Consider the following 15,388-nt stretch of genomic DNA (forward strand, 5'->3'; position numbering starts at 1 on the left):
ATCAAAAGAGGCAGTGCTTGCCCCAAAGACCTTTACATCTACACAGACAACATAAAACAAACAATAATAAAATCACTCGATAAACTTGGCAAGGGGCTAGAAAACCGTAGTTTCCATGTGGATCAGATTACTTGGGGAATACCTCACCTTTTGAATTCAGTGTTTGTGCAATGTAGGAGGTCTAACACCTGCCACCTCTTGTCCTTCTACTCTAGTGGTTCTCAACCCCTGGCCTGCTTGCACACTGCTGTGGCCTATGTGACATCCTCAGGGCCATAGAGATAGTATATATATTGTGTGGATGAAGCTCACATAACACACAGAGTTGCACATGCAGCCCACAATGGTAAACAGGTTGAGAACCACTGTTCTACTCAGCTTTAGCTATACAGACTTGCTGTGAGTAGAAATGTAACAGTTTCCACCCAGAGGTTTAAGAAAGAACATAAAAAGCAATATCCTTTCTAACCGAAAGAGGCAATATTTCTTATGCTTAACTGTTAGAAAAGGGGACAGGATATGGTTAAAATCCAGATCATTAAAACTGTATTCCTACAACAAAGAACTGCCACCGCAACTCAAACTAGCATTCTTCCATGCAAAAGAAATATAATACGGCTACACTGGCTTCCTTTAACTGCTAAGGGAAATAAATGTAAACACAAACTGATACCAATTTTTAGATCTGTTCTGTTACTGTTTGACCAGCCCAATCAATAGCTTTTCCTCTAAACTGAATTTAGAGCTACCGAAAGATATCAAATTAACAGCAGTAAAATCACAGTCCTATTAAATCAGCCAGTGTGGCAAGCTTCCTGCACCCCAATCTGCTATGGTGTCTCAACCCTGACACAGAATTGATCAGATAGCATGTTCAACTCAGTCCTCATTCTAGCATTTCTGCTGAAACTGCCAAATTATGTTATGTTGGTGGCTTTTGTGACATCTCTATACATTAGGAAATGAATGGACACTACAAATGTACTGTCTGCCCTTACAAATATGAACACTGAGCACCTTTGCACCAGTGTGGCTCTTCCTGGTTATTAGAGCAAACTTTTTACAACAGAAGCTGATTCCCCATTAATAAAAGATCATAAAATGGTAGATTCTTTTCGAAGACTAACTGCATATACACATACAGACAAATGTGAGTGGGGCCGTGTTTTCCATCACTTTCCCATTACCACAGTTGATAAGGGGAGTAGGCTATTGAGATGCAAGACTAAATTTTGTATCTGACACACTTAGGTGAATCAAGAGTAACTCTTCTGAAGTTATTTTGGATTTACATTAGTTATATTGTTGCCCTGGATTTGAATGTGATTAAGCTAATTACAACCATATTATGTGCATTCAGCTACCCTGAATTAATGAAATAAAACCTCACATAGTTAAGGATTAATTTGAAGATAGGCTTTCAGAAGCAAGGTCGAAACTAGCTACCGTTTCTGCTAATCAGAATGGGAAAAGTTGACAGACAAGTAAACATCTGAGGGTATCTCTATACTGGCAGAGTTACAGCGCCGCTCAGAGTGTGCTGAAAGGAAACCGCTGTTGTGTTTTCACACAGTCAGCTGCCTACGCAATAGTGTGTTCATACTTGCGACACTTGCAGTGGTATTCAGAATGGTGCACTCTGGGCAGCTATCCCACAGAGAATCTCTTCCTCTTCTGCCACTAAGAGTTGTGGGAAGGCAGAGGGGGTTGCGGGGCACCCTGGGTCTTGTCCCAATGCCCCATGATGCATTGCTTCACATCCCAGCAATCCCTGTGCTTCCGTCCACATTTGGCACAATCTTTCAACGGTTTGTGTACTGCACACTCTGCCTCTTTGGTCCGCAGGAATGGATCCTGCACTGTTGACCAATATGCTGCTTGCTCTCACTCACACGTCACGAGTGGCAGTGGAGTTATTCCTTAAACTATAAAGGCAAGAGCAGTTTGACATTGATATCGCCATGCATACTAGCTACAACACTAGATTGCTTGTGGCATTGACAGAGGTGCTGACCACAGTGGAACACCGCTTTTGGGCTCAGGAAACGAGCACTGAGTGATGGGATCACATCATCATGGACGTCTGGGATGACGAGCAGTGGCTGCAAAACTTTCGGATGAGGAAAGCCACATTCATGGGACTGTGTGATGAGCTCGCCCCAGCCCTGCGGTGCGAGGACATGAGAAGAGAGCTGCCCTGCCATTGGAGAAGCATGTGGCGATTGCACTGTGGAAGCTGGCTACTCCAGATTGCTACCGATCAGTCGCTAACCAGTTTGGAGTGGGAAAAATTGACCATTGGACTCGTGTTGACGGAAGCATGCAGGGCTATTAATCGCATCCTGCTCCAAAAGACTGACTCTGGGCAATGTGCATGACATTGTGGATGGCTTTTTCCACAAATGGGCTTCCCTAACTGCGGAGGGGTGATAGAGGGCACGCATATTCCAATTCTGGCACCAGACCACCTACCCACCAAGTACATTAATCGGAAGGGGTATTTCTCAGTGGTTTTCCAGGCGCTTGTGGATCACTGTGGGCATTTCATGGACATTAATGCAGGCATGACGCACGCATCTTTTGGAACACTGGCCTGTTCAGGAAGCTGCAAGCAGAGACTTTCTTCCCGGACCAGAAGATCACCGTAGGGGAACTCAAAATGCCCACTGTGATCCTGGGAGACCCTGCCTACCCCTAAGCGCCGTGGCTTATGAAGCCATACAAGGGGTACCTTGAAAGCAGCAAGGAGCAGATCGACATCAGGCTGAGCAAGTGCAGAATGACTGTGGAGTGTGCATTTGGCTGTTTAAAAGCCTGCTGGCGCTGCCTATAGGAGACGGGACCTGGCCGATGACAATATTCCTATGCTTATAGTCGCGTGCTGTACATTCCATAATATTTGTGAAGGGAAGGGTGAATACTTCACTCAGGGCTGGACCGCTGAATTCAGCGCCAAGAGGCTGAATATGAAGAGCCAGAGACCAGGGCTATTAGAGGGGCGCAGTGCAGGGATCATAAGGATCAGGGATGTCTTGAGGCAGCAATTTAAAGCTGAATATTTGTTGCTATGCTTGGGAGTGCAGTGCTTGTAATGCTCGGAGGGGATTGTGATTGGTGCAGACAATGCACGAAGAAGGTTTAAGGAAATTACCTGTTCCTTTGCAGGGCTCTGTTTGCTTTCAATTAATGGAATAAAGTTTGCTTGCAGACCAAAACAATTATTTTATTAAAAAACAACAACCGGAGGAGAGAGAGAAACAAAAAACCACAGCACTGAGGGGGATGAGGGAAGGTAGGGTCCCAGGAGGTGGTGGGGTCCCGGGATGGTTAAAGATTTGTGTATGTCCAGGTATCATATCCAACCTTCTCCTCTGGAGTACAATGCAGCGGGTACCGTACTTCATCAGGGCTAAACTGCAGAGTGATGGGTGTTGAGTGCAGTGTGTACTGGGAGTCCGCAGAGCTGGACTGTGATGGGGGAGGAATGGAATGCTGCGGGTACAGACTGGAGCCAGGACGTTGATAAGAGTGTGCTGGCAGTGTCTGGGGGGCACATGGGAAAGAGTTTTGTGACAGCAGCTGCAGGGGAGGGTGGGCATGGAGCTGCTCGGTTTGCAGTGCTAGCAGCTAGTATGTCCACTCGGCGCTCCATAATGTTTAAGAGTTGCTCTGTGGCTTCGTTCTGGCTCTCCGCATTCCCCTTTCGGTCCCTCTTCTCGTTGTCCCACCACAAACAATTCCACTGAGGCACTGTATTAGCAACTAATTGCCTACAAATTCTCAGTACATCAATACTAACATTTAATTGCCTATACTATCTCATCATACTCACAATGCTCTAAAGCAACAGTGAGAAGGACAAAATGTCCCTCTCCAGGCCTTATGAAAATAAGCTGGTTATCTTCTAAGCAATTCTGGCCTCGAGCAAGACCATTTATCGTGAATTAGTTACTGAGTGGTGTAAATGGCCCTCATCTTTGCCCAGGATTATCGACTAATCCACCTGGTTTTGGCCCACATTGCTTCACTGCTTAACAAGAACAGAACAGGTAGTACCACATTTCATCTTGTACCTCACATGTATTTTGAATGGCACAAAAACATGTTGGGACTGTAAATTAAAACATTGGAGCATCCAGTAAGATGTTATTATACCAATATGAAATTCAATCAAAATAAAGAAAGCATTCTATATATTCCGTTCTTCAATCAATCCTACATGTAGCCAACAACAATTCATAGAATATCAGGGTTGGAAGGGACCTTAAGAGGTCATCTAGTCCAACCCCCTGCTCAAAGCAGGACCAATCCCCAACTAAATCATCCCAGCCAGGGCTCTGTCAAGCCTGACCTTAAAAACCTCAAAGGAAGGAGATTCCACCACCTCCCTAGGTAACCCATTCCAGTGCTTCGCCACCCTCCTAGTGAAAAAGTTTTTCCTAATATCCAACCTAAACCTCCCCCACTGCAACTTGAGACCATTACTCCTTGTTCTGTCATCTGATACCACTGAGAACAGTCTAGATCCATCCTCTTTGGAACCCCCTTTCTGGTAGTTGAAAGCAGCTATCAAATCTCCCCTCATTCTTCTCTTCTGCAGACTAAACAATCCCAGTTCCCTCAGACTCTCCTCATAAGTCATGTGTTCCCTATCAAGTCCCCTAATCATTTTTGTTGCCCTCCGCTGGACTCTTTCCAATTTTTCCACATCCTTCTTGTAGTGTGGGGCTCAAAACTGGACACAGTACTCCAGATGAGGCCTCACCAATGTCGAATAGAGGGGAATGATCACGTCCCTCGATCTGCTGGCAATGGCCCTATTTATACAGCCCAAAATGCTGTTAGCTTTCTTGGCAACAAGGGTATACTGTTGACTCATATCCAATTTCTTGTCCACTGTAACCCCTAGGTCTTTTTCTGTAGAACTGCTGCCTAGCCATTCAGTCCCTAGTCTGTAGCAGTGCATGGGATTCTTCTGTCCTAAGTGCAGGACTTGTCTTTGTTGAACAGTTAGTATGACTAAATTAAATTTAAAGAATCTAATATAGCTACTGTTTTAAATTGCCCATTATTTCACTATTAACACTAGATAACCCCTGGGTAAATAGGGAGAATGTAAGAACAACACATTTTCATTTAAAACAGTAACTTCTGCTTTTGGCCCATAATGGTACAGGTCATTTAGTTTTTTTATCACAGTAGTGACAGATTTTCTAGTTTTAAAAATTCAACAAGGATGTGAATTTTTCCAAGTTTTCTTACCACGACAGGAACATACTCTAATCCCAAATGTCCTAACACCAGGATATACAGTAATTTCCCATCTACACAGAGACATTCTGAAATGAGGACATAACAAATCAGGATTCCTTAAAATACTTCACTCAATGAATAAGCAGCTTAAATACTTTAGCCTCCAAATTGTTGACCCCTGACCTAATCTTGGATTGTTTATAGTTTTGGGTAAAATATAATCTATTTGCCAAGCATGCTTACAGGAATAATAATGGAAGTTATTGAAGCTGTAACAGCAAGTAGGAAAACAGAAATAATAGGGTTGTTAGGATTATATCCTATGTGAGGATTACAGGTAGTTGTTTGTGGTCTAACAAAGTAGGGTGCAGGTGGTGACCCTTGGTTGCATATTTTTGCCAGCTCATGAGAGAACAAACAATTGACCCCAAGTTAACAGGTACACTGCAAGCTTTGAAATTTTAATATAAGGAATTTCGGGACTTTTTATAAATTTTGTTGCTAGGCATTTAGATTATATTGATGCATGTGATTAACTCTCGTAAATTGCATAGTTACTGGAAGCATAAATATTAGGTAACTGAATGAACCATATGGAAAAAGGTCGGCTGACGTTGCTGACCAATGTAGGAAAAGGTGAGCTGATGATGCCTATGTCCGAGTTAGCCGAACAACCTAAGGGAATTAAAGATTTGGAACTTTCCTTGCTTCCTTGGGAGCATCCAGTTGTAGAACAGCACATTGGTTGATCTGGGACCAACTTCTGGATATACGCCGCTTACCTTTTTTTCCCCTTATCTTTGTCACTAATGGTCTCCAGGAAGTTGTAAGTATGGACAATGTAAGATTCTAAGTATGAACAATGCAGGAAACCACTTTCCTGCACTTGTCTTATTTTTATTCTGACATAATTGATTCTTCTATAATTCCAATTATAGTTGTTTGAATGAACTAAAGCTCAAAGTTTGTGTTTTACCAATTTCATCTCCTTAATTAATTCTAAGCAGCTGCTGAAATAAAGAACCCGTTATCTGTGACAAGGGCATGTTGCATCCCAATAAATTATTTTATAATTGCAATAATTGATCAGTCTACAAAACTTGATTTAATTCCATCCTGGAGTGGGGAGGAAAGGTTAAACATTTCAGAACGTTAAGATGGCGAAATAATTGACTGCATTGATTCAAGAGCAGAGTAGAACCCCTTCATGACTGCAGGACTGTGTATGGTCTCCATACCAATACAATAACTATTCAAACAATGGAACTCTAAACATACGGCAGGTATAAGTGTGCAAATATACAGGTGAGTAGGGAGTTTGCTTCATATTTCATACTTTGCAGGAAACACAACTCAGGCAATGTACTATGATATGATGGGATATCAAAAGTAAATGCCATAACAGGACATTGAGACAAAATTGGTGGATATTTTTATAGGATACTTGAAATTAAAATTGAGAATGAGTTTCAGATTGGACTTTAGATAAAACCGCACCGTACACTTGGGATTATAAATGATTGCTCCCATGTGCCAGTTTTCAGTGATACACACTATAGATAAGAAAAGGAGCATCTATTACAAAATTCAAGTATGGGTGTATTAAAGACGAAGCAACTTTCAAACTATACTCTATTTAAAGGACAATTGTGAGGAATAAAGACCAATAAAGATGGCCTTATATCTCAGCCCTAGTTGTACTATTTTTCTTGATGTTGCAGGCTTCCTTACCTTGACCTTACTCCTCGCCTTCCTCAGCAAGTTCAGTTTCTTTATGCACCACTACCCTTGTGACAGACATGTCAGGGTGCTGCTCTTTGGCTTCTTTGATTGCCTGTGCCAGTGCCTACAAAACATTGGAAAGATTTAGTTGAACAACGGCAGAGTGAAATTAAAAACTGCACCGGAGTGGTCGGCTAATGACAACACATTATGATACCATTTAATCACACAGTTATTCAGGACAAAAGCTCCTGAGTCTAAAGGGGATCAGGAAAGGAAACTGAAGAGGAGCCCTAGAAACCCTCTTCTTCTGTCCAGTGCTAGAAACTCGATAAAAAATACCCTCCATCCATCTAACAGATTTACATGCTGGTTCAGAGAAGCATACAAGTGTAGGGCTGAAAGGGACCTTGAGAGTTCGTCTAGTCCATTCCCCCACACTGAGGAAGATAAAAGGGGAAAAAACAGGAGCGACATCATGGTAGAGCATATCAGGAGGAGGCAGGGGATGAGGCATTTCTAGAATAGAAATATCCCCCACACAAGATCTGGTAGTAATGGGGGACTTTAACTACCCAGATATCTGTTGGAAATGTAATATGGAAAAAAACACATTCTTGGAATGTAATGGGGACAACTTCTTGTTTCAGAAGGTGGAGGAAATAATTCAAGGAACAGCCATTTTAGACTTGATTCTAACTGGGAGGAATTGTTTGTGAATCTGGAAGTGAAAGAGCACTTGGGTGAAAGTGATCATGAAGTGATGATCTCATGATTCTGAGGAAAGGAAAGATTGAGAGCAGCAGAAAAAGGAAATAAAAGAGACTGTAAGCTTTTGACCTGCTGCAGACTAGCAATAGAAAGCAGACTCACATGTTTGCCTAATACAATGCACAATATGGGAATCTTATTACACAGAATTTCCCGACTTCTGAAATTTGTGATATGATTTTGCAGATTTCCAAAGATTACAGAGAGTAAACAAAAAGAAAAGGAGTACTTGTGGCACCTTAGAGACTAACAAATTTATTTGAGCATAAGCTTTCGTGAGCTACAGCTCATTTCATCGGATGCCACTGAATGCATCCGACAAAGTGAGCTGTAGCTCACGAAAGCTTATGCTCAAATAAATTTGTTAGTCTCTAAGGTGCCACAAGTACTCCTGTTCTTTTTGCGAATACAGACTAACACGGCTGCTATTCTGAAACCAGAGAGTAGACAATGACGTTATACTCCTGTATTGGTTTCTTTGTGAAAAATAATATTTTCAGGCGTGAAATTTCTAGTATTGTTCTGTCTCATTTGAGTACTAATTGCTTAGATTCATTAGTGATTATTTCCTTATTTGCCATCACTTAATGGCCTTCTCTCATATTGGGGAGTCCCAAACCATTAGATAAAAGGGACAATTCAAGTGTACAAAAAAGATAACCAGGGGCACTTACAAAATTCCAAATAGTTTTTAATTAGGGAATACCTTTAATGCAGCGAGCCTAAAATGGGTCTGTACTTTACATCAATATTCACACTGGAAAGCTAGCATGACAGGACAGTCACCATGACATATGTCTTTAGCTGTCGGTACACTGGGAAAACCAGCAGGGAAATCCCTTGGTAGTGATACACTGGGAGTACTTCCTCCTATCCCCATTCAAAGAGCCTCAAATTAGAAGTTTCTGGGCACACAGTATATAGCGATTCTGCAAGAAAGGCACTAATATTTTAGCAAGGCTTCAAAAAGCAAATAGTCACAGAAAATGATCAGTTCTTGACTGTTGGAAGAGATTTTTGCAGAATAAAGTGGGGATGCAACACAGTGCTAAAAAATAAGCTTCCCTTGGGGTCGTCCTTGAAGTTTTATCACATGGTAACTGGACCAAACTTGTTTTCAATACCCATACATTCCTTTCCACAAAATCTTACCCCCCACCTTTAACCTACAGGAATACTGAAAATATTAAAATACATTTCCTTCGGTTTACCAAATTTTCTTGATTTGAGGGTCCTCACCTCCCCATAATCTTGGGAAAATACTGCCACAGTACCAGTGACTTTGGTGTTACGTTAGGGGGAAAACCATTTGAAATGGGATAGCATGCAACAAAGGAAGCAGATAGTATCAAATGATGTTAAATGAAACCTAGAAGGCCATATTACTCTCACTCCTTCATGAAAGGTGTTTTAAAGTAACTGTGACAAACAATGTAATTTGTCAATAAATTGATATATCATAACTAAGGGACAAGGGCGGTGTGTTAAATGAAGAAAAGCTGCTCTCAGATACACTGAACTACTTTTGCCCAAGAACAATGGATAGTCTCAACAAAGACCAAATTAACTTGATGGATTGGGCAGAAACTTGCATACCAACCCATGAAAGTGCCAGACGTGTGGCTTATGAAGAGGGAGACTCCAACTGAAATGGGGTCAGGTCTGAGGGAAAATACCTTTTGGGAAGGAAGGTGATCCTTACGTAATATGATAATTAATTCCAAATACCAAAGGCTTGAAAAACAAGTGAAACTGTAGGGAGATGTGCTTTGCTGTCTTTGGACATATAAGATTCTCTTCTTTTTCTGTAACTAGGCTGAAATTACCTTAACTAGTTTAGCTAAGATGAAACGTAATTCTAGATGTTAAGTAAATGGTTTCTTTTTACTCCATTTTCTCTGTTGTTAATAAATCTTGTTTTATTAAGAGATGTACTGCTGCAGGTGAGCCTTGCAGTCACTCAGGCTCAACTTGCACTCAGTCAGTTTCAGAGGAGAAATGCACCTGCAACCTCAAAGGAAACACACTGAGCAAAAGAGTTTTTGGAATCTACATGCCACACTTGATCTCAGTCAAGAATCATGGGCAAGGATGTACTACGTCACTGAGCTGTGTTGCTATGAAGCTATGCAGTGAGTGAACACAAGGGAAGATGCCAAAGAACCAAGTAGGAGACAAGAGTTGGAGATAGTGTTTCATAACAGTAATAAATCCATATACAGTTTTAATGACAAAACAGCCTAAAACTCTACTGAACCCTAAAAAGAATACAGGGTGCTACAAAATAAGCATCTTAGCTTGGAGGGCAGGGAGTTGAAGAGTGCCATTTCTTGAACTAATAGGGTAATGGGGGAGAGGAAATAATCAGAACTGTGAAGGGAGATTCAAAGGCTAAGAAAAAATGCCAAGGTTCGAAAGGAGATGTACTGATTAAGGATAAAGAGTACGGAGTCTTATTAAGAAAACTTGTGGACCCAAAAGGGAATGCTTCATTAGAACAGCTTGGTGCTTGCTGTCATCTCTTAAACCTGACAATTTTATTACTAGTTTGCATTTTAAGCAGCACCATGTACTAGTATTTAAGGGACCAGCCTATTTAGGTAATTGTCATGGCTACAAGGCAAAGCACCTTAGATCCCGTTAATCCCTCCTGAGTGTACCCCTTAGGGAACAGGCCTGGCTTCCTACACCTCACTTTGGTAGAACCTTGAAGTCCAATCAAACAGAGTGGATCTCTGGGCTGCAGCCCCCCCGGTTCACAATCATGTTAATGACATGATTCAACTTGCTTTTGGCACCTCTAATAGTTACCCTTTGGGAGCCCATGAGAGTAAAAGTTTGCCCTGATTCAGGAACAGTACCTTGACACAAAATATGTACTCATTCCTCAAAGGTATAACACAAGTAGAGCAGAAGGTAAAAACAATCAAAGGCCTACACACACAAGGTTTACTTACACCCCAAAACTTTTCTTGATAGCTGCGCTAAGAGGAACTTATAAAAGCTAACTGTCCCTAGGATGTTAGGCCATTTTATTTCAAACAGATAACCCGAGGGGCATATGATACTTCTAAAATGTTTTAGGTGATTGTCATGGCTACAGGGCAAACTACACCTTAGATCCTTTTAGTCCCTCTCGAGTGTACCCCTTAGGGCAGTGGCACTCAACCTTTCCAGGCTACTGTACCCCTTTCAGGAGTCTGATCGGTCTTGCATACCCCAAGTTTCACCTCACTTAAAAACTTCTTGGTTACAAATTGCACATAAAAATACAAAAGTTAATCTTTTACTGAATTACTGAAATTTCTTACTTTCTCATTTTTACCACAATTATAAAATAAATCAATTGGAATATAAATATTGTACTTACATTTCAGTGTATAGTATATAGTGCAGTATAAACAAGCCATTTTCTGTATGAAATTTTAGTTTGTAATGATTTCACTAATGCTTTTTATGTAGCCTGTTGTAAAACCAGACAAATATCTAAAAGAGTAGTTGTACCCCCTGGAAGACCTCTGCGTACCGCTGGGGTACGCGTATCCCTTGTTGAGAACCAGTGCCTTAGGGAACATGTTTGGCTTCCTACACCTCACTTTGGTAGAACCTTGAAGTCCAATCACTCAATGAATCTCTTGGCTGCAGCCGCCCTGGTTCCAAATCATGTTAAGGCACAACTTCCTCATTCTCCACAGCAGTGATGTACAGTGCCAACAGTCAAGGACTCAATCTCCGTGGTATAGTTTGTTAGTATTATGAACTTCATAGATGCTTTGCAGAGTCAATGGTATAATTTGTCATAAGCTAAATATCACGGTGAACTTTAGTACAAAAATGTACTGTGTAGTCAACACTTACAACTTATTTTTCTGCTTCATACTGTTTATTTCAGTATAAGAGGAGGACTTGGAGAACAGTGGAGGGAATAAATGGAGTTTTATTAAAGCAAAGGTACTGTCTGACCTTTTCAGATGTCCCAAATGTATTAAATACATTTCAGGGTAGACATAACCCATGCCTAACGCTAAACAGCTCTGGCATTTAATTACAAGCTTCAAGGAGAGATTGAACTTGTCATGAGCCACTTACTACAGGCACATCAAAATCTGAAATTAAATTTACTCAGAGCCCTCAGTACATTACCATTAAAAAGTGAAAATTAAATTCCTATTTAATTGATTTGTTTGCAACTTAGAAACTGCCTCCACTGCAACATCATGGAAAGTGCAGACTTTCTTGACTAAATAACTCAACAATAATGAGTTTTTTTTGTTTCAGCTTTGTCACCATTACCTCTTAAACGAAAAGTTATGCAAATAATCTGAGCGATCCCAAGGGAAAAATAATTGCATTTTTCTGATTTTCCTGTTCTCCACTTTTCAAAGTCTTTTTTTTCGTATGGGACAGGTGAAATATTCTAAGCCCGCTCTCTCTTGTGAGCATGAAAAAATTGTGCTGGGTTTTGGGTACCTAGTGCTAATAAAGATTAGCTTATCTGTGCAAGATACCAAAGGGATCCACAATTGAGTACTATGCTTCATTTATTGCTAATATACATTCACACACTATGAAATACTGGTTTTATTGATATTAAAGGAAAGATCTTGGTGTCCTAATATTAATCAAAACTTGCATCATCACTCAGAAAACTGAGGATCCGCCCAGGAAGCGCATATGATAGCATAATTAGTTGATGGAATTGACATTCTCAGAATCTACTTGCTCCTATGAATTCTGCTGATCTCTTCCTTTTCTGTATTGCACAGATCTTAGAGGGACATAGACAGCGTACTGTAAAAGGGAACTGCATATGTACTCACCTGGTCATGGTCAATATCTGCATCTCCAGTGATGACAATGCGCTTCTCAATCCTTGTTTCTGATACTCCACCTTTTACTGTCTACAGATAGCACAAAACAAAGAAATCTCATTTTAAAATGATTCCATATAGGTAAGGAGGGGAAATCATAGAGAACGTCTACTCCTACTCTCCAGTGCACAAGTGGGAACTGAGAGTTGGTATGAAAGGGTTGCAGTTAGTGATACAGATTCTTGGTCCTACATCTAATCATCCTTTCCTGCTTATGGTTAACTGTATAGCAGTGATGTCCAAGAGGAAGTTGCCCAAGAAGACCAACCTGCAGAGAAGGCCCTAAGACATTATCTGAGGTCAGGTCTGGACAGATATGGAAATGGGGCTGATACAGCAGGGTTCCAGTCTTCTTTGTCATCATTTAGGTCTTGGTAAGTGACAAGTTTCCCGAAACTTCCTTAACTACTGTGTGTCAGCTCATCTGTTCTCCACACAATCTCACAACTATCAGTAAGGTTCTCTCTCATCTGCAGTTCTGACCTTTGTGCATCTTTCTGCCTCATCAATTAACAATCTAATTTCAAATCTCAAATGAAAACTTCATTTTTCGTCTCTATTTAATGCTTAAGGCATTTTGGGAAACAGTTTGTAAGGAAAATAATACAGATGTTAAAATTGCATTGTATTTTATATAAGTATTTGGCCAGAGATGAGATTAAGTTCTTCCTTGGAGGATATTATAAACGGATAGTTCTCTGAAGACAGTTACAAAAGACTTCCATACGGCAATCAAGAACAACATTGAGATTGGAGGTACAAAATTTTAAGCCACTTTATTTTGCATTAATCAAGAGAAATGAGTTATAAAACAACTCTGGAATTATTTCCAGTATGAGTACTTTGAGAATTCCATCGGAAGATTTAAATCATCTTGACAGTTTCTGTATTTCAAACAGATGAATGAAAAATTCTGGATGCAAAATTTGGGCCAACACTGGGAAGTGGCTAGAATATTTGGAATCCCAGACCACACATTTACTGTATTTATAGAGAGGCTGTTAATGGCAAAGTAGCAAATTTGCTATCAGATGGTTCTTCCATACTTCTCTTTGACCTCCTGGTTGACAAAGCATCACCTAATTTCATTTTAAAAATATAGCTCCTTTCAATGAGACAATATTCTCTAACAGTTATTTTAGCTCCATGTACATTTGATAAGAGAATTATTTTTTCTGTTGGAACACAGGTGGCATTTTATTCCACAAAGTCTTTTTCAAGATTCTGATGGTGCTGAAGGATTCGAAAAGCAAGAGGAAGTTGAAAAGGAGCTGTTCACTAAACTTTCTGTTGAGACACTTCGTTTTAAATTCTGAGTTCAGAGTTTATTTTTTGGTGACTTTCACTGTACAATTTCCAACATCCTTCTCTCCTGACCTATTCTGTGAATATATTTTGCTCTCTTTAGGATATTCCATTATGAACTTAATTCTGTGAGCACTGAATTACTATCCAATAAAATTAAGATTCTTGTCTTGAAATAAGATTTACTGTGCACCTTTCACTTCCCCTCTTCCTTTTTGTTTCACCATAAACTGGAGTCCTTCTTGAGATTTTCCTTCTAGAACTGCATTAGAAAATCATCAGAATTCAGTAACTCTGTTGTTTGCATGCCTCTTTTAAAAACAAAAACATGTTTATTCACCATTCAGGAAAAATAACATTTCTCAGCTGGAAGGGGGAGACACAGAAGTGTCACACAGGACAGAAATGGAAATAGACCCAACTTCTTGCTGACTTTGAGCTTCTCGACTGACTCTGAACGCTGAACACTCAGGACATGATTCAGCCCTGGCATATGCCAATTTCTAAAGTAATCCAAGGCACAAAGTCCCCAGTAGCAGAATCTGCTCAGAAAGAGTACAAAAATTGATCAATGCAGTCCCAAGAGAGGATGAGTAAAGAGGATTGAAGCCAGGAGATAAGTTTCAGCATATCCCCTGAGTTGACTCCATTAGTGGGGCTACTACAGAGCTCAATCACATTAATTACCCCTTCTCCTGGCAGAACCCCCAGCAAAGATAATCAAGAAGTGAGATGAACAGAGATAGTAAAGGCTGGGTGCCAAGCTGTGTCCCCAAAACCCACAAAAGCCAGAAGTAACACCAGCTGCAGGTACTGCAAAAACTCTGATTATATTTCTCTCTCTTCCCCAGTTCTCCCTCCTGATTTCATCTGTGATATTGCATTAAGACTTGGTTTAGGGAAGTCAATTAAAGCCCAGAACTGGGAATGGCACGATCCATTTTAAATATCAAATTTGTTCAGAGTAATCATTTTGAAGGAACCAATGTACAGTTTGACAGGGTCATTTTTAATGCACAGAGAAGTTGTCAATTTTACCTTAGTGATGTGTGTGGTTGTAGTTGTAGAAACTGATTCAGACGTGATAGTCTGTGCACTCAACAGCACACCAGCATCACCACCTGAGCTGCCATCAAACTGTAGACAGTTGGGAAAAGAAAAACAAAAGTTGCATTTTCATGCCTAAGGATTTAAAACTTGTGTGTTAACAGAACACAGTTAATGCAACATTCACTACTAATACCTACATAATTCTCCTTTAGCTCAAGTGGAAAAGTGCTTTTGGAACAGAAATGTCTATGGTTTTGCTGGCAAACAGAATGACCATATGAAGACAAACACAGGTTTGATACACATTACCACTCTAGAATAAAAGCTAACTGGTTTGCTGAATCACATCAACCATTTTAACATGTCCCTTGTGGACAAAATTATAATCAAAGTTACTCTTCCCTTTTGGGAGCTCA

General features: G+C 40.5%; 1 protein-coding gene across 36 annotated transcripts in view; it reads right to left on the reverse strand.

Annotated features, from left to right (window-relative positions):
- EPB41L2 (erythrocyte membrane protein band 4.1 like 2) overlaps window positions 1–15,388 on the reverse strand; it is a 281,497-nt gene that overhangs the window by 2,916 nt on the left and 263,193 nt on the right. For all 36 annotated transcript variants that reach the window (XM_043542908.1, XM_037894790.2, XM_043542901.1 and 33 more), the window contains 3 exons: window positions 14,961–15,059; window positions 12,567–12,647; window positions 6,985–7,099 (listed from right to left, as the gene is read on the reverse strand). In XM_043542908.1, coding sequence (XP_043398843.1) covers window positions 6,992–7,099; window positions 12,567–12,647; window positions 14,961–15,059 — 288 coding nt within the window. In that variant the 3' untranslated portion in view covers window positions 6,985–6,991. The remainder of the gene's footprint in view (window positions 1–6,984; window positions 7,100–12,566; window positions 12,648–14,960; window positions 15,060–15,388) is intronic.

This window comes from Chelonia mydas, chromosome 3, assembly GCF_015237465.2.
Source record: "Chelonia mydas isolate rCheMyd1 chromosome 3, rCheMyd1.pri.v2, whole genome shotgun sequence".
Lineage (NCBI taxonomy): Eukaryota > Metazoa > Chordata > Testudines > Cheloniidae > Chelonia > Chelonia mydas.